This window comes from Symphalangus syndactylus, chromosome 2 (genome assembly GCF_028878055.3).
Source record: "Symphalangus syndactylus isolate Jambi chromosome 2, NHGRI_mSymSyn1-v2.1_pri, whole genome shotgun sequence".
NCBI lineage: Eukaryota > Metazoa > Chordata > Mammalia > Primates > Hylobatidae > Symphalangus > Symphalangus syndactylus.
The window spans coordinates 34,902,431-34,920,432 of NC_072424.2; the positions used below are offsets into that span (position 1 = coordinate 34,902,431).

General features: G+C 52.7%; 1 protein-coding gene across 5 annotated transcripts in view; it reads left to right on the plus strand.

Moving 5' to 3' along the window:
- Nucleotides 1–18,002, plus strand: part of SH3PXD2A (SH3 and PX domains 2A) — a 258,622-nt gene that overhangs the window by 170,062 nt on the left and 70,558 nt on the right. For 2 of the 5 annotated variants that reach the window (XM_055250078.2, XM_055250094.2), the window contains exon 7: nt 16,443–16,487. The exons of 2 other annotated variants lie outside the window; for them this stretch is intronic. In XM_055250078.2, the coding sequence (XP_055106053.2) occupies nt 16,443–16,487 (45 nt within the window). Of the gene's footprint in view, nt 1–4,191; nt 7,084–16,442; nt 16,488–18,002 lie in introns of those variants that run through there. One more of the 5 variants, XM_055250102.2, reaches the window with a different exon arrangement.

Here is an 18,002-nt window from a genome sequence, read left to right on the forward strand (position 1 = left end):
GCCCAGCTAATTTTTTGTATTTTTAGTAGAGATGGGATTTCACCATGTTGGCCAGGCTGGTCTCGAACTCCTGACCCCAGGCGATCCACCCACCTTGGCCTCCCCAAAGTGCTGGGATTACAGGCATGAACCACCATGATGGGCCTTTTTTTTTTGAGACAGGGCCCCAGGCTCTATCGTTCAGACTGGAGTGTGGTGGCACAACCACAGCTCACTGCAGACTTGACCTCCTGGCTTCAAGCAATTCTCTCACCTCAGCCTTCTGAGTAGTTGGGACTACAGACATGCACCACCACGTCCAGTTAATTTTTGTATTTTTTGTAGAGACAGGGTCTCGCTGTGTTGCCCATGGTGGTCTTGAACTCCTGGGATCAAGTGATTCTCCTGCCTCGGCCTCCCAAAGTACTGGGATTACAGGTGTGAACCACAGCACACAGCCTAATTTTCCTTTTTATGAGTTTGGTTTTTATTTATTTATTTTAGTTTGGTTTTTAATAAAGTGAATTTGCTTAGAGCAAGACTCACCCATAAGTTCTGGCCACTATTAAGGGTTAGTCTATGGCCAGGTGTGGTGGCTCGCGCCTGTAATCCCAGCACTTTGGAAGGCCGAGGCGGTCGGATCACCTGAGGTCAGGAGTTCAAGACCAACATGGGGAAACCTTGTCTCTACTAAAAACACAAAAAATTAGCCGGATGTGGTGGCACGCACCTGTAATCCCAGCTACTCGGGAGGCTGAGGCAGGAGAATCGCTTGAACCCAGGAGGCTGAGGTTGCAGTGAGCCAAGATGGTGCCACTGCACTCCAGCCTGGGTGACAGAGCGAGATTCCATCTAAAAAAAAAAAGGGTTAGTCTACCTGAAAAATTTCCTCTATTCTCCTTCTTTTATAGAGGAAGTTTTTAAGAGAGGGATGGCCACTTGCCCAGGGTATGGGGTGGGCAGAACCTGGTCTTATGCTGGTCAGCACTCCCACCAAGCCCTGGAACCAGGTGGAGGTATGAGGAGGGTTGTCCTGAAGCAGAGGAAGCCGGTGTGTGAGGTCTCTGGTACCTCCCTTCCCCTCAAGGTAAATACCTCAGCAGGTCACTGGCAGAGCTGGGCTCTCTGGCCCTCTCTGGGCCTGCCCTGCCCAACCAGCAGCAGAGGGAAACGGAGGGAGACGAGGCAGTGGCAGCAGGCCTCCTCCCTCCAGAGCGCAGGCTTTGTGAGGCTTTCACTTCTCTTAATAGTTTGTTGGCTCCTGGCCCCATGGAGTGCACAGCTCAATGGAGAAGGTGGGACCTTTTCAGGGATTCATTAATACTAGGCAGGATGGCCTGGGATCTGCAAGGTGGAAGGAGGGGCGGCTGGCCATTGTGGGAGAGGCTAGAGATGGCCCCGAAGGACAGAGGAGATTGTGATGGGCTGAAGGGTGTGGGTAGGGCACCCCGCAGGAGGGACATCCAGGCATGAGTAAGGATGTGGAGCTGGAATGAGTTTCTGCTTTTTTGTTGTTGTGGGTTTTTCTGGTGTTAATTTTTAACATGGGGTCTTACTCAGTGGCCCAGGCTGGAGTGCAGTGGTGCGATCAGGGCTCACTGCGGCCTTAAATTCCTGGGCTCAAGCGATCTTCCCACCTCATCCTCCCAAGTAGGTGGAACCACTGGTGTGCCACCATGCCCGACTTATTTATTTATGTAAGAGACAGAGTCTTGCTCTGTCACCCAGGCTAGAGTGCAGTAGCACAATCTTGATTTACTGCAACCTCCGCTTCTCAGTTCTCATGCCTCAACCTCCCAAGTAGCTAGGACTACAGGTGCCCGCCACCATGCCTGGCTAATTTTTTTGTATTTTAGTAGAGATGGGGTTTCTCCGTGTTGCCCAGGGTGGTCTTGAACTCCTGAGCTCAGGCAATCCACCCGCCTCCGCCTCCCAGAATGCTAGGATTACGGGTATGAGCCACCATTTCTAGCCTTTATTTTTTATTACTGATTTGTTTATTTATTTGGTAGAAACAGGGTCTCGCTTTGTTGCCCAGGCTGGTGTCGAATTCCAGGCCTCAAGTGATCCTCCTGCCTCAGCCTCCTGAAGTGTTGGGATTACAGACGTGAGCCACCACACCTGGCCTGGCATGAGCTTGAAAAGTCTGAGGGAAGGAGAGGTGCCCATCATCCCGGCAGGAGCGAGGGTAGGGCAGGAGATGAGTCTGGAAAGGAAGTCATGGAGAGTGTATCATAAGCAAGACCTTTTAAAGCAATTTCTGAGGTTTTCTTGTCCTCCTGAGCTACCCATCCTCAGTGAGAAAGTCCCAGGCTACTTAGAGAACATGGCCAAGATCTTCCTGCCACCCTCCAACGGCCCATTTCAAAAGTGAGCATGTCTTTTGAAGGCGTCGGCTTCTGGCACATCTTACCCAGGCTCGTGGTTTGTTTTGTTTTTTTTTGAGACGGAGTCTCGCTCGCCCAGGCTGGAGTGCAATGGCGTGATCTCAGCTCACTGCAACATCTGCCTCCCAGGTTCAAGCAATTGTCCTGCCTCAGCCTCCTGAATAGCTGGGATTACAGATGCATGCCACCACGCCTGGCTAATTTTTTGTATTTTTAGTAGAGATGGGGTTTCACCATTTTGGCCAAGCTGATCTCGAACTCCTGACCTTGTGATCCACCCTCTTCGGCCTCTCAAAGTGCTGCAATTACTGGCATGAGCCACCGCAGCCAGCCTCTGGGCTGGTGTTTTTAAACAGTTTTTATTTTCACGGCTCTGGGTCCCCAGCCTGATTTTACCCTTGGAGTTCAAAGCCATCTAATTGGAAATGAAAGGAGCCTGATTGATTTGGCAACTCTGTGGCCAGCCCACGTGGCGGTGATGCGATGGAGAAAGTGAGTGCTGCTCACGTGTGTGTCTGCACCACGCTCCCTGGCCCGAGGTGGCTGAGCCCCACTGCCCAGTTGGCCTGGACACACAGAGCGAGGCAGCGGGGGGGCGGGGGGGTTGGGTGGGGGGGGCAGGGGTGCGGCGAGCGCTCCCTGGATCCTGGAATCCCCAGAAGGAGGCAGCTAGTTGGAAGCCTCAATTCCCTCAGCCCTGCTTGCACAGCTGCCCCTGCCCCCTCACTCCTATCACCCAGTTTCTCCTGCTAGGAAAATAGGAAGTTGATCTAAAAGGGAACTGCATGGGCAAAGGTGAACTGCAGAATCTTGAGACTGCTCATTGAAATACAGATTCCCAGGGCCTGCCCAGACCTACTGAATCAGCGTGTCTGGAGTGACGCCCAGGTATCTGCATTTTTTCATTTTCTTAAGAGACCGGGTTTCACCATATTGCCTAGGCTGGTCTCGAACTCCCAAGCTCCTCAAGCAGTCCACCCACCTCGGCCTCCCAAAGTGCTGGATTATAGATATGAGCCACCGCATCTGGCAGGTCTGCATTGTGTGTGTGTGTGTGTGTGTGTGTGTGTGTGTAATGGAGTCTCACTCTGTCACCCAGGCTGGAGTGCGGTAGTGCTATCTTGGCTCACTGCAACCTCTGCCTCTTGGGTTCAAGTGATTCTCCTACCTCAGCCTCCTGAGTAGCTGGGACTACAGGCGCCCTCCACAACACCTGGCTAATTTTTGTATTTTTTAGTAGAGACAGGGTTACACCATGTTGGCCAGGCAGATCCTCCTGCCTTGGCCTCCCAGAGTGCTGGGATTATAGGCGTGAGCCACTGCATCCAGCCAATCTGCATTTTTGACAGGCTTCCCAGGGCTTCTGAAATCAAGCCAGGGTTGCATCTTGGATGGGTCATCCATACGGGTTGATGGCCGTGTTCAGGGTAGACAGGCAGCAAAATGGCAGAGGGATTGGCATCCCCAAGATGAATGGTGCCTGGATGATGCCTGGATGGCTCCTTGAAGAACATTCAGTTGTCTCCTGAGATGGGAGGGTGGGCTACAGGGGCAGCAATGGAGGACAAGACTCCAAGTCTCTTACCCCTGAAACACAGCCCAGCATTTGGAGCCTTGGAGAATGGCTATCTGAGGGGCCTACCCAGCCCTGACCTGATGAGAGACACCATCTGCCTTTCATTTCCAGAAGGTTTTGTTCCTGGGGGAGGAAATACCCAAATTGTGGTCCAGCAAAGAAATGTTTCCCACCGTGGCCCACGGCCAGAAAGTCACTGGTTCCTCACTTCAGCATTTAGTTTATAGACACGTGACAGAAGAGGCAACCTTTCCAGTGATGACGAAGCCGGCGGAAAAACAAAGACGTGGGGGAAATGTGCATTACTTATTGTTTTAGCACCTTTTTCTAATCTAAAGTTACTTTGTTTAGAAACAGAAAAGTGGTGTGTGTAACTTAGTCGGCACGTGGCATTTTTAGAATTGGTCTGTTTCGAAATGTGAAAAAAAAAATATTTTTTTCCTGAGTTTCCGTAAAACTTAGAAGTTTACAGGAAAAACATGCTTTTCCCTGACTCTCTTCTTTCTGCTTTGCCCCCTGGATTTCATCATTGCCATGTGTGGCTCAAGAAGCCGGCTCGAAAATGTATTTTGTTATTATTAGAATAAAGTCTTGCACCAAGACAACTGGGTCATGTCAGAAAGTCCCTTTGCTTCCTTGTGCTCAGAAAAAGAGTTTGCTGGGTGTGGTGGCTCACGCCTGTAATCCCAGCACTTTGGGAAGCTGAGGTGGGAGGATCACTTGAGCCCAGGAGCTTGAGACCAGCCTGGGCAACGTAGTGAGACCCCTTCTCTACAAAAATAAAAAAAAAATTAGTCCAGTGTGGTGGCACACACCTGTGGTTTCAGCTACTTGGGAGGCCGAAGCAGAAGGATTGTTGAGCCCAGGAGGTTAAAGCTGCAGTGAGCAGTGATCGCACCACTGCACTCCAGCCTGGGCAATAGAGCAAGACCCCGTCTCAAAACATAAAAAAAGAAGGCAGGCCAGGTGTGGTGACTCACATAATCCCAGCACTTTGGGAGGCTGAGGTAGGCGGATTACTTGAGGTCAGGAGTTTGAGACCACCCTGGCCAACATTGTGAAACCCTGTCTCTACAAAAATACAAAATTAGCTGGGTGTCGTGGTGGGTGCCTGTAATCCCAGTTACTCAGGAGGCTGAGACAGGGGAATCACTTGAACCGGGGAGTCGGAGGTTGTAGTGAGCAGAGATGGCACCATTGCACTTCAGCCTGGGCGACAGAGCGAGACTCTATGTCAAAATAAATAAATGAATAAATAAAATAAAAGAGAAGGCAGAGCTGGCCATCTCTTCACCATCCTCTCCTTCCTCACTGCTTCTGGATCCCTGTGACTGAGGGTGTCCTCAGCTCAGCCCTGGAGCACCTTAGACTCTTTGAGTGTTGGAAGAGGATCAGGTCTGGGTGCATAACTTCCCACCTGGAGGGTCAGATCCTTGCTATGCTAAGCAGTGATGACAGGCTGGTGATAACAGACCAAACTAAGACTGTCTTTGTATGTTGGCAGTGGCCCCCCAGGGGAACCTTGCAAATATGCAGATTTTAACATCTCTCATTTCAGATCTGTCAGGGTGGGACAAGTTCTTCTGGCCTGTGAGCTCCTGCCATACACAGTCCTGGAGCCTGCTGGCTCTGAGTTGCTCATTTGCATTTGGCCACAGGGTTCTGGTCAGGGGAACTCTCCTCTCCCCCAGCCTTCCTCCATGACTTGGCTCGCTCCTTCTGCTCCAAGCCCATGGCTCAGTGGACACTAGGCAGCTCTCTCCTGGGGCGCAGGGAGGGTACCCTTGAAGGCTAGTGGATAGGAAGCAAGTTTCTGAATGGACACTGGTACTAGGCCTTCCTTCTGGGATGAGGTGGCTCCCGTCAGACCTAAAGCTGGCTTTTCTGGCTCTGGCTGTGCCTGCCTTCTAGGTTTGTCTACTGCACACCTGACAGGTCTTGTGATGGAACCTCAGTGATACCAAGATGGAGACAATGAGGTCCTTGTCCTTAGAGGACTCCTGGCCAGATGGGGGAGGTGGGCAAGGAAACAGCAGTTTTCAAACAGTGTCACAAGTGCTGCACGGGGCTGGGGCCACGCTATGTACGGGTCTCTGAGCAAGGCACACAGACCTGCCGTGGCTGCTGAGCCTAATTTACTGAGCTTTCTAAATGGGTCAGCTGGGTGAAGAGGACAGTACCTGTGCAGAGGACATCTGCTCAGTGGTAGCAGCCACTGTCCCCATGTTCCATGTCTTCCATGTGGGGCATCTCTTCATAGCCTGGAGCACCTACTGTGTGATTCTGTTTCAGAGGAGCTATTGCAGATTGCTACTTGTTCAATAAAACTATTGAAGTTTAAAAAGTTCTAATTAATATGTGTTGGCCCAGGAGCCACCTCCCACCTTCTCCTTATTGTTAGGAAGAGCCCAGCAGTTTCCTGGGAGACAAAGGAGGGCATGAATCTTGACTCCTTGTGATTCCAGGATCACTGTCCTGCAGCCAGGTTCCTGACACTAGGAGATGCACATGAAATATCCTCCATCAGGGAAGGAATCTCCCTCCAGTGAGAAATCCCGAGAGGCTGATGATTGACCGAGATTGACAGGACAGGGAAAGAGCAGCCCTTTCACATCCCAGGTCAAGACCAGTGAGGCCCAGAGAAGTGTCCCAACCTTCTGGGACAGGCAGCCAGGGCCAGGGCTGAGCACTGAGCACCAGGCCTCCTTCCTGGCTTCTCCCCTCTCTGGAAGCTTAGCATTAGACAGAGCCACCGAGCTGTGGTGCTGAAGGGTTAACTCAGGGCTCCCCAGAGAGCCGCACACTCCCGACCCTCTCGTCTTCCAGGCCCTCTTAGCTGCGGCCTTCTGGGCATAGCTGGGTCACGTGAGAGCCAGATGTGGGGATTTCCCAAGCAGTGGTGTGTGCGTGCGCACTGCGTGCATGCACAGCTCTGTTTACGTGGCATCTCAGCGCTCAGGGGATTGGTCTGGACCCATGCAGAGCAGGGGAGGGATGGGGTAAGGAAAGGCTCAGGGGCTCCCAGCAAATACCATGGGAGGCTGCACCAAGCCCTGCTCCCCCCAGACATTACACATGAACGGGTTGTTCCTGCTCGGGCTCCTGTTTCCTGTAGCATCCATCCTGCCAGAGACTATACTGGTTAGGGATAATTTTCCTAAAATTCTCTTTGAAGGGCATTAAAGCAGATTCTGGGAGCCAACAGCCCTTCAGGGTGTTCTGCAGGCTTGGAGGCCTGTACGGGAGCCACTGTGCCCAGCACAAGCCAGGCCTGTATGCCTGTATGTGGTTCCGGAGGACAAGCCTGGACTAGAGAGGGCAGAGCCGTGGGCACCAAGAGGGTCCTGGGGCAGTGGGGTAGCTGGGCCTCAGTTTTCCATGAACCCTTGGGCTTGAGAGCAGTGAGTATTCATCTTTCCATCAGCCACTGAGGGTTAATTGGGCACCTCCTGCATTCAAGGTGTTGTGGGGTACTGACAGGGTTAAGGCCTTGAAGGAACTAACGGTCTAATTGAAGAGACTCATAACGAATCTTTATTAAGCACCTACTATGTGCTATGCGCTTGATAGGACTACAGCCCTAACCGGCCATTTGGAGCCAGTGGGAACAGTCATTGAACAAAGATCCTGCCCAGGGCATGATGAGGGAGACAGCAAACCTTGAAAAGTGGGTGTCCTCACCCTCAGTCCAGGAATGAATTCTCCTCCTACCCCTGACCCCCCATCCCCACCCCTGTCTTGCACCAGTGGATGGCAGCGTCCAGCCAGATGTCCCTGAGGCTCCGTGAGCCCTACCCCAAAGATGGGTCCAGTTATACCTTCAAGGCCTCAGGACTCAGCCCTGCTATCTCCTCCCTCAGACCTTCCGGGACCCAGCCTGTCTCCCCAAACCTACATGACTCCTGAAGCAGACAGGAACGCTGGGGAGGGTGTCTGTGGTTGTGTGTCTGATGCTTTGAGACAGAGGGTGGAGAGTCAGATGGTCTCAACCAGGGGCCGTTGATGCTCCCGAAATAGTTGGCAGTTGATTCATTGATAATCCAATAGCAAGAGTCCAGTCTGGAGAGAAGGAGACATTCCGCGTTTTGTTGTCCGGGGAGGGGAATGTCTGTCCTGAGTCCATTGCTATTGACTCCATCACTCACTCGCGGCTCTCAGGGAGACTGAGCCAGGGAGGAGGCGGATTGCAAGACTGGGGGCTGGAGACCAGCGGCTGCTGACTTCATCCCACTGCCGGCCTCTCTGCTGCTCCTTCTCTGTGTGAACGCAAATACTGGCTTTGGCTCGGGCTTCTGGGGGAGCTGGTGGGTGGGGGAATTGGAGGGAGGATCTCCCAGTAAGTGGGGGAGGACCACCAAGGCAGGCCACCCCAGGGAGGGAGGTGGCTGGGATCCTGGAACTCAGAACAAACTTGAGTTTGTCTCTTCTCTGCACACAAATGCCCTGGGGTGGGGAGGTGAGAACCTGAGAACTGAGGGGGAGGCCGTAACCCAAGGGGCTGCCACAGGTTGGGTAGCAGCTGCTGGGAGCAGAGAGGCTCTGAACCTGCCAGCCTCCCTGGCCAGCACCCCTCTGTCCACCCACGGCACCTCTCACTAACCCAGCACCTGTCTTTAACCAGGAAGCTTCAGGTCTTCTCAGCAGGGTGGAGGGAGGTGACAGAACTACCTGCTACACCGTGCCAGGGCAGCCCCCTCTAGGCAGCCGCAGTGCTACTAGGGCATCCTTGGCTTCTCCATCCACACCCGCTTAGGCTGGGCTGACCCTCTGGCCTCAGGCCTGGCCTAGGCAGGCACCCTTGGACTTAGTCCCTAAGGGGCTGTGGAGAGTCTCCAGGCCCAGCCCCCACTGCACCCCGTCCCACCCCATTCCCCGCCTGAGCAGGGAAACTGCTCCTTGACTGCATAACCCAGGGCCGGAGGGTCAATAGTGCATTCCTACCCTGGGTTGGGCTGCCCCCACACGTGTTCCGGATTCCGGGGAATGAGGCAAGTCCTTTCTTGCTGCATTTACAAAAAGCAGCAGAAATAAAGCAAGCCTTGGCCAGTGGCCAGGGAGGATCAGAAAATGACATCCCCCATGAGGACCCTTTGTTCCCAATTCCTGGCCAGCCTGCCTGGGCTTAAGTCTAATGCCATCACTTCTTGCTGTACGGCCTTGGGAAAGAACCTTAACTTTTCTTTTCTTTTTTATCCCCCCCCGAGACGAAGTTTCGCTCTTGTTGCCCAGGCTGGAGTATAACGGTGCGATCTCGGCTCACTGCAACCTCCGCCTCCTGGGTTCAAGCGATTCTGCCTCAGCCTCCCAGGTAGCTGAGATTACAGGCATGCACCACTACGCCTGGCTAATTTTATATTTAGTAGAGATGGGGTTTCAACATGTTGGACAGGCTGGTCTCGAACTCCTGATCTCAGATGATCCACCCACCTCAGCCTCCCAAAGTGCTGCGATTACAGGCGTAAGCCACCGCACAAGGCCAGAGCCTTAACTTTTCTGAGCCTCACTTTCCTCATCTGTAAATTACATTTACATTTAATCATCTTGTTGTGAAGATTAAACAAGAAAATGCTCATAAATGTTTAGCACAGCACCTAGCATGAATGTTAAGTAAGTGGAAACTGGTATAATTATTCTAGCTCCAGCCCTACTGCTTATTTGCTGTGTGATCTTAGGCAATTCTCTTCTCCTCTCTGGTTCTGAGTCCCTAAATAGTCCTTCCAGCCTGTAGGATACCACGAAGAAGCCAAAGATGTAGCAGAGAGAGGGGACCTGGAGACAAACAATGGCCTGGCTTTCCATTTGGGATTTGCTTTCTGTCTTTAAGAAGATATCCATCAGAAATTCAGCTCTACTAGATTTCTTCTTGAGTACTTCTGTTTATTTAGCTCAGTGGTCCCAAACCCTCAGGCCTTGGGCATAGCTAGCTACATAATTTGCAGGATCCACTGCAGAATGAAAACGAAGACTCTCTCATTCATAAATTATTGACGAAACCCCTGACAGAAGAGCATTAAATCAGCTGCAGGGACCCTTCTAAACCTGGGACCCTAGGCCACTGCCCAGATCACACCTCCATGAAGCCAGCTCTGCCTTGGAGGCTGTGAGTGTAGGAGCAGGCCTGGGGTCCGAGCTGCTGCAATAACAGCATTCACCCCTCGCCCTCCAGTGCAAGGGCACTCTTTTTTCATGCCATGGGTATCTCTGACCAGCTGGCTGCTGCTTACCCTGGAACAAGCTTTTGTAGAGTTGCCCACATCAGAAGCAGCTCACACACTAAACAACTGCCCCCTAGACCAGACTTCCACCCAGGTATGCTTGGACTGGAAGTCATACTTGAACTATTTGTTTCCTGTCATCTTAATTGGTGTTTGTTTTTGTTTTTTTGTTTTATTTGTTTGTTTGTTTTTAAGAGACAGAGCCTTGCTCCGTTGTCCAGGCTGGAGTGCGGTGGCATGATCTCAGCTCACTGCAACCTCCACTTCACGGTTCAAGCAATTTTCCTGCCTCAGCCTCCTGAGTAGCTGGGATTACAGGCACACACTACCACGCCTGGCTAATTTTTGTATTTTTAGTAGAGACGGGGTTTCACCATGTTGGCCAGGCTGGTCTCAAACTCCTGACCTCCTGATCCGCCTGCCTTAGCCTCCCGAAGTACTAGGATTACAGGCGTGAGCCACTGCGCCCAACCTGGTGCCATGTTTTTTAAGACTTTTTAAGAATTACGAATTGGCCATCCGTGTTTTTCCCAGATGACATTCACATGGCTTTCACTGTTGCGCCTCAGTTTCTGCTGCTCTGAGCATGACAACCTGTTTCAGGTCCTCTAAAGTGAGTATCACATAGGCCAAACTACCTCTTTGTAAAGGACTGATAACCCTGTTGGGCTGTCGTAAAGATTTGAGTTGCTGTGTGCCTATACAGAAGTGCCTATCACAAGGAAATGCCCTGTTCATGGCAACAATGACAATTACTGTTACTAGTGAATAATAGGACTAGCATCTCCTAGGCCCTAATTATTTGATGGCCTGAAAGTGGTGGCCAAATTTCCTGGTGTCCTAACCAGGAAGGAAAAGAAACATGGGGTCTGCAGGAAACCTAAGAAATCTAGCCCTGTACAAAGTGTAGTTGTATGGGAGAGGAAAGGCTAAACTGCAGCAGTTATTTAGAAACCAGTTCAAAACTGCAGTGAGGTAAGAACAGTATTCCCAAAGAGAGACAGGGCTTGAGTGCTCCAGTGTGTAGAGATACTGAAGGATGGAAGGGCATGGAGAAGACAGGGAGGTGTTCATTCCATCGGGCCCCCGGCCTGTTGCCCCTCCCCTCCCCAGAGCCCAGGGCGGGGATGTGGAAAGAAACTGACAAGGCTGGTGACCCTGCCCTGGTCCCCTGAGCCCGTGGTTCTCTTTCATTCTCCATGGAGTTTGCGCTGTTGGCCGTACTCATTCCGGTCTCTCCCACCTGGGCTCATGGCCCACTCTGGATTTATTAGTTTGGATGGATGGAACTTGCTTTACACCAGGGAAGCATTCCTGGAAACATGGTTTCAGACTAGATTTGGATAAATTCAACCCAATTCTCACTGCTCTGGAGTTACTCAAGGTTAAAAGAAGCCTTACTACGAATCTATAAGGGCCCTTTTTAAAATTATTTTATACCTACTTATTTATTTTGAGACAGGGTCTCACTCTGTTGCCCAGGCTGGATTGCAGTGGCGTGATCATGCCTCACTGCAGCCTCGACCTCCCTGGGCTCAAGCAATCCTCCCACTTTAGCCTCCGGAGTAGCTGGGACCACAGGTAGGCACCACCACGCCTGGCTAGATTTTTATTTTTTGTAGAGATGGGGTCTCACTATGTTGCCCAGGCTGGTCTCCAACTCCTGGGCTCAAGCAGTCCTCCCACAGTGGTCTCCCAAAGTGCTGGGATTACAGACGTGAGCCACCATGCCCAGCTTTTATTATTATTATTTTTAAGACCAGTCGAGTGCAGTAGTGAGACGGGGAGAAAGAGTAGAAGAAGAAGTTTGACGTGTAACTCACTGGGAACAGTTGAGATACTCACCATCTTCGGAGCAGCCACGGACCCTCTCCTAACCTAGGCCTATCCAGTTGTTCCTATGAAGTCCTTGGATGTATGTGTGCTGGGTGGGGTGGGTTGTCCTTAAAGTTAGGGGCACCTGCAGTGTTGTTCTTTGGTTTCTCGGCATCACCTGGGCCTGTCAAGAATCAGGTTCAGCATCTAAGTGCCTTTGGGTCCCTGTATTTGGCTGGAATCTGAAGGCCCCTGGTTTTCTTCTGGCCTGGCTTCTTGCTGGTATTGCGAGCAATGCCAGGAGGGACAGCCATGGCAGGGACATGAGCACTGTGGGCTGTGTGAGGGAGGGACATGGCATGCCTGCCATTTCCCAGGAACCTACTGCTTTTGCGTTCAGCTTTGTCCCTACCACTTACTCCTCTTTGTGTCCAGAGGCCTATTTCCCAGCCCTCCAAAACCTTTCCCAGGCATGAGGCCATTTCAGTCTTAGCCCTGCAAAGAAGGCAGGGCAGGTGTTTTTCCCCCATTTACAAAAGAAGGAACAGACGTTCGGAGGTTTGCTAACTATCCCAGAGTCAGCGAGCTAAGTGGCAAAGCCAGCACAAGAACCAAGGTTGCTTTTATTCTTGCTCCAGATCTCTGCCCTCTGTGCCTCCTGAATCATCTGCTATTTTGGACTTCGGTTGCCTCAATTGAGCCTGCATTCAAGTGGTTTTCCTAGGAAGGACAGTCCGTTTCTCTGGAAAGATTCATTTCTGCTGTGGTCCCCTTGCGTTATGGAGACTACCAGTTTTCTGTTGGGAAGGTCTAGAACGTCAGACAACTGCTTCAGGCAGGCCATCAGACAGGAGCAACAGGCCCAAAAGCTCAACTGTACAGACGTGAGCACTGAGGCCCGGAGTATTTATTTATTTATTTAGACAGAGTCTCGCTCTGTTGCCCAGGCTGGAGTGCAGTGGCACCATCTAGGTTCACTGCACCTTCTGCCTCCCAGGTTAAAGCGATTCTCATGCCTCAGCCTTCCGAGTAGCTGGGATTACAGGTGCTCACCAACATGCCCGGCTAATTTTTGTATTTTCAGTAGAGACGGAGTTTCGCCATGTTGGCCAGGCTGGTCTCGAACTCCTAACCTCCAGTGATCCACCCACCTTGGCCTCCAAAGTGCTGGGATTACAGGGTGAGCCACTGCCCAGCCGAAGCCCAGAGTCTTTAAGCCACTTGCCCAAGGCCACACAGTGTATTCTCAGCAAGAGCCAGGGTGCAGGTTTCCAGTCTGATGCCCTTCACTTTCTAGCAGGCTGATGACCCTGCTCTGTAGGGCCCTTGGTTCTGGGTCACCAGAGGAGAGGAAGGCGCAGAGACAGGGGGAAGGCAGGAAGCAGTTGGTTCGTGTCAGTCACAGCTGCTCACTTGGCTGTGCCCCCCTCACACATACACACACTGCTCCTTCACTGCTGTCCCTCTGTCTTTCCAACTCCCCGTCTTCCCAGCCCTTAGCCAACAGCCTTGTCTGCCTCCTGGCTGGAGGGCCAGGGTTTGTGAGCCAGGGGCTCTCCTCTGTTCATTGTAATGAGGGAGAAGGGGTCCTTTCCACCCCTCGAGAACTTGCTAGGGTGGGCTAGAGAGAAGGGGGAGGGACTTTGAGTGGGAGCAGCAGAACTGGATTAATTCTGCAGGTCAGGGGACTGGGAAATAAATCATGTTTTAGAGAGAGGTTTCTTTAGAGAGAGGTTTATTTTTAAAAAGACAGGCTTACTTCTGGTCTGCTTCCCATTTTCCTTTACGGAGAGATATGGGAAGGCCTGCTTATGGGGACTGAAGGGGACAGGCATGAGCTCCGGTTGTCTGCTCACAGGCCATGTGCGGCCTCCTTTGTGGTTTTATAAATAAAGTTTTATTGGAACACAGCCCACTCATTCTTTTATGTATTGCCTGTGGCTGCTTTTGTACTATAAGAATAGAGTTGAGTAGTCTCAACAGAGGCCATCTGGCCCCCAAAGCCTACAGTGTTTATTCTCTGGCCCTTTGCAAGCACCTGTCCAGCAAAGCAGGTCTTCTTGGGTTCTCCAGGCCCAGGCAAAACAGCTTTCCTTGGCTAACTGAAAGAGGTTAGTGCTTCTCAGGTCTCCTTATGAAGAACCCAAAAAGAACCCAAAGTAGACAAAGTGGTCAAGCAAACTGAAGTGGAGAGTGGCATGCAGAGAGGGCCAGATGGGGCTGGGATGGGCCTGGTGCTAGGCCTGCTCAGGGGCATTTCAGGGCCTTGCAGCAGGCAGCCCACTTGGCCACATCTCTGGGATGCAGCAGCAGGGAGTTGAAACTTTAGCAAGATGTGGGCACCAGGCAGCAGCACCCACATTCTGAACCCAGACCTCCTTGGCCATACCAGCTTAAATCCTTGTGGAGGCCCTTGATGTGTCTACCTTGTCTCAGCCCTACCAGGGCTTGAAAGCTGGGCCAGCATTGCTCCTGCTCCCCAAGGAGGCTGCTGACTGCTGAACCTGGGGAGGGGCTGTAACCTCAGATTTTGCCCTGTTTGTCTCTGGGTGAGGTCCCCTGGAGTCCCTCTGCCTTCCATTCCAGATAACCCGGTGTCTGAGAGTGACCGTGGGGCAGTATCTGATTGAACCCTGGGAGGCAGGCTTATGCTAACCATGCTCACGGGAGTTACTGCCAGTGGCGGCTAACCACTATCAAGCACTGACTATGTAGTAGGCACTGCACTGGGCACTATTACATATTATCTAACTTAATTCTCACAGCAACCCAGAAGGTAAGTATATCACGTCATCCAGATTTTTACAAGTTCAGGAACAGGCTCAGAGAGGGTAAGTCACTTCTTCAAAGGAGCAGAGCCTAGATTTGAACCCAGGTAGTCAGATCCTAAAGGCCTTGCTAGACCGCTCCACCAAAGCCCCACTCTGCTAATTTACAATCAGAACTGGAAGGGGGCCAGGCTTTCTGGTTCTACACTGGGAGCCAACCTGCAATTGGAAGGCGGCTTGCTGAGTGAGGGAAAGAGTCAGGTGCTTTAAAGAGAGAGCAGCATCAAGCTCTGATTAGCTGAGGTGTGTGTCCCTGCAAGAGGTGGACATTGCTGTACTAGCTGTGTGACCTTGGGCAAGTTACTTAACCTCTCTGGTTCAGCTTCTTCATCTGCAAAATGGAAGGGATAATAGTACTTATCGTTGTAGGTTTGCTGGTTACTATATGCAAAGTGCTCAACAGGATGCTTGGCAAAGGGGAAATGCTGTATAAGTGTTTGCTGCTGTTTATCAGTGCTCTCTGAATGGGTCAGGCTGCTCTCCTGGCAAGCGCCTGGTGGGCAGTGTGAGGGTTTGTCTCTCAGACCTGCAATTCAGCGTTGCCTTTTAATTGTCCCCACTGCAGCCAGTGCTCTGCTCCTTTGGAGGTGATGAGCAGCCCAGCAGAGAACGCAGCAGCCTGGGGATGCCACCAGACCTGGTTCCATGTCTGAGAGTCCTCCCCGGTAAAATGGGGCTAAACATGCCTACCCACTTGATGGGGTTGCCATGGGGACTAAATGAGTCACTGTAGTTCGACTGCATCAATGCTCTTGACATGGTGGCCCTCTTCTATTCTAGAAATGCGCAAACCATTGATTAGACCAAGAGCTTTCTGCCTCATTCAGATGTTAATGGTATCACATCTCAATCATAAGTTCTTTATGCTGCTTTGATTTTGCTCCTTCCTCTTGGCAGGAGGACAACTCTAAATCCCATTTCACAGGTGAGGAAACTGAGGCCCAGACTGGACACCACTGTCTGAGCCTGGAGTACAGCCCTCATCTCTTCTGGTCACTCAAGGTCCCTGTCCTTCTGCATTGGGGTTGGGGAGCGAGACTCCCTAAAACGATGCTCCCTCTGCTCTGCTGGGGCCGATCTGTCTTCCTCAGTGCGGAGGTGGGGAGCTGCAGTAAGGGCTGGATGACACATCAGGGTCTAGTGGGTGTGGTGCCCCCAGGCCTAGAGATGGGTCCTGGGTGCTCCAACCCTGACATTTGAGGTTCTGGGTCCAGGCCACTGAGCCCGCTGGCCTTTGAGGATCCTTGCAACCATCAGGCCCCGTGGGACCCGGCCACCCACCACATGGCCAGAAAGGAAGGGTCAGGCTGCCTTGTACAGGGCTGTGATAACCACGGGCCCCGTTCCAGGGAGGATTGTGTGGGATTCTCTGTGCTCCAAAGGAGTCCTGCGTTTCGGCGGACACCTCATTATCCCTGTCCCAGCCGGCTGTGTCCCAGCGCCTCTGTAATCACACGGGCCCACGCCCAGCAGCCAGCCCAGGGCCAGGAAATCACTCTCCTCCCTCCTCCCTCCTCCGCCTTCCGCCCGCGGCCGGCGGAGCGCGGCGCCTGCAGCCACTCGCTGTGGACCTCCTGCCTGCCTAACCGTTCTCTCTCTGGTTCTCCTCTCCTGCTGCCGCTTGCTCTCGGGGACTCGGAAGTGTGGCTGTCCAGCTGGGCTGAGTCGCCCAAGAAGGACGTGACAGGTACTGCCCAGCGTGCATGCATGTGTGTGAGCATGTGTGTTCCAGGCCCGTGTGCGCGGGAGCCGGTGCCTGCAGGCCCTGCGCATGCTTCCCTGTGATGTGCAGCAGCTGTTTGCCAGCATGGCAGGGGGCCTGCCACTTGCTGTGCCCTCTGCCTCCCCGGTCAGATCTGAACACGGGGCCCTTTGCTGAGTGATGACCACGTAGCTCAGCGTGTAAGCACGTGTGCTCTGGACCCAGGGTGTGTGGGTTTGAATTCCAGCTCTGCTACGTCCTGGCCGTGCTGCCTTGGGTGGGGTGTGTAACCTCTCTAAGGGGAAGACATCCCACCTCATGGGGAGCCTGGCACACAGAAAGTGCTCAGGCAGTGGTGGGGCTTTCGCCATCTTCAGCCTTATCTCAATTGGCCGTCTCAGTGAGAGAGCCCAACCAAAGATTGTTCATCTCACTTTAGGCAGGTAAACTGAGGCAGAGAGCAGCGGGCCCTGACACCCAAGCTTCATTTCCAGTGATCTCACTGGGGAGCTGGAGATTTGGGGTGGGGCAGTTCTGTGACTGTGACTGAGGGTGGGTCACAGCCCCCATGCCCAGCAATCCAGAGCTTGGCCTGCCTGGCTGAGATGGCCCTCAGGGACTAGGGCCTTAGCCTTTGTCTGGGAGGAGCTGGGCAGGGGTCAGGGACTTGCCTTCAGCCTTTGGTCTTATGGGACCATGGCAGAGAATCCCGGACAGAAGAGTTCTGAGTTCCTGGATGGAGATGGTCGGAGGAGGGATGGAATTTCCAGAAAGGTCTTCTATGGGGCCCCTCCATTTTTGGGACTGTTACACACCCTGACCCTCCAGCCCCAAACCTGAGAGCAGAGGTTCAGGCTGGGGGAATAGGGGACAAAGCAGAAGGGTGGGAGCTGAGTGGGGTGGTGGGGCTGGGCCAGCCCCAGCGTTTAGAGCCCAAAGCCCAGCCCCTCCTGCTGCAGCTGTGCGTGGGGAATGGGAGGTAAACGTGTTGGGAGGAGTCCAGAGGAGAAGAGAAGGCAGTGGGTCGGAGGGCGTTGCAATCTCCTTCTGGAGTTTCCTGTGACGAGGGCCTGGGCCTGAGTTAATCACTGGGCTCCTGTCCCTTTTTCCCCTCTCCACACGCCAGTGAGCCAGAGCCCACTTGGCCCACAGCAATACATTTTATTCACCAAACGTATAGCGGAGGGGCCAGCAGTCCCAGTCCAGCCTGGGAGGAACCAGTTATAAGGGGCTAGAGGGATTTTTGTAGGATGCCCAGGGTTGGGGAGTTGTGGGGAGCCTGGGGTGGAGGCCAGCACAGGGCCTTCCTAGCTCTGTGACCCTGGGGAGGACACTTAACCGCGTCTCAAGATGATCCCAGCTGTTTGGAGTGAGAGGCCCAAGGGAGGCAGTGGGGCTCGGGGAAAACCCAGCCAGACTCAGGGCCAGAGTCTCTCCGGGCCTTGTTTCTCCATCTGGAGTGTTGGAGGGTTCTTTGAGATATGAGACAGGAAACTGAGA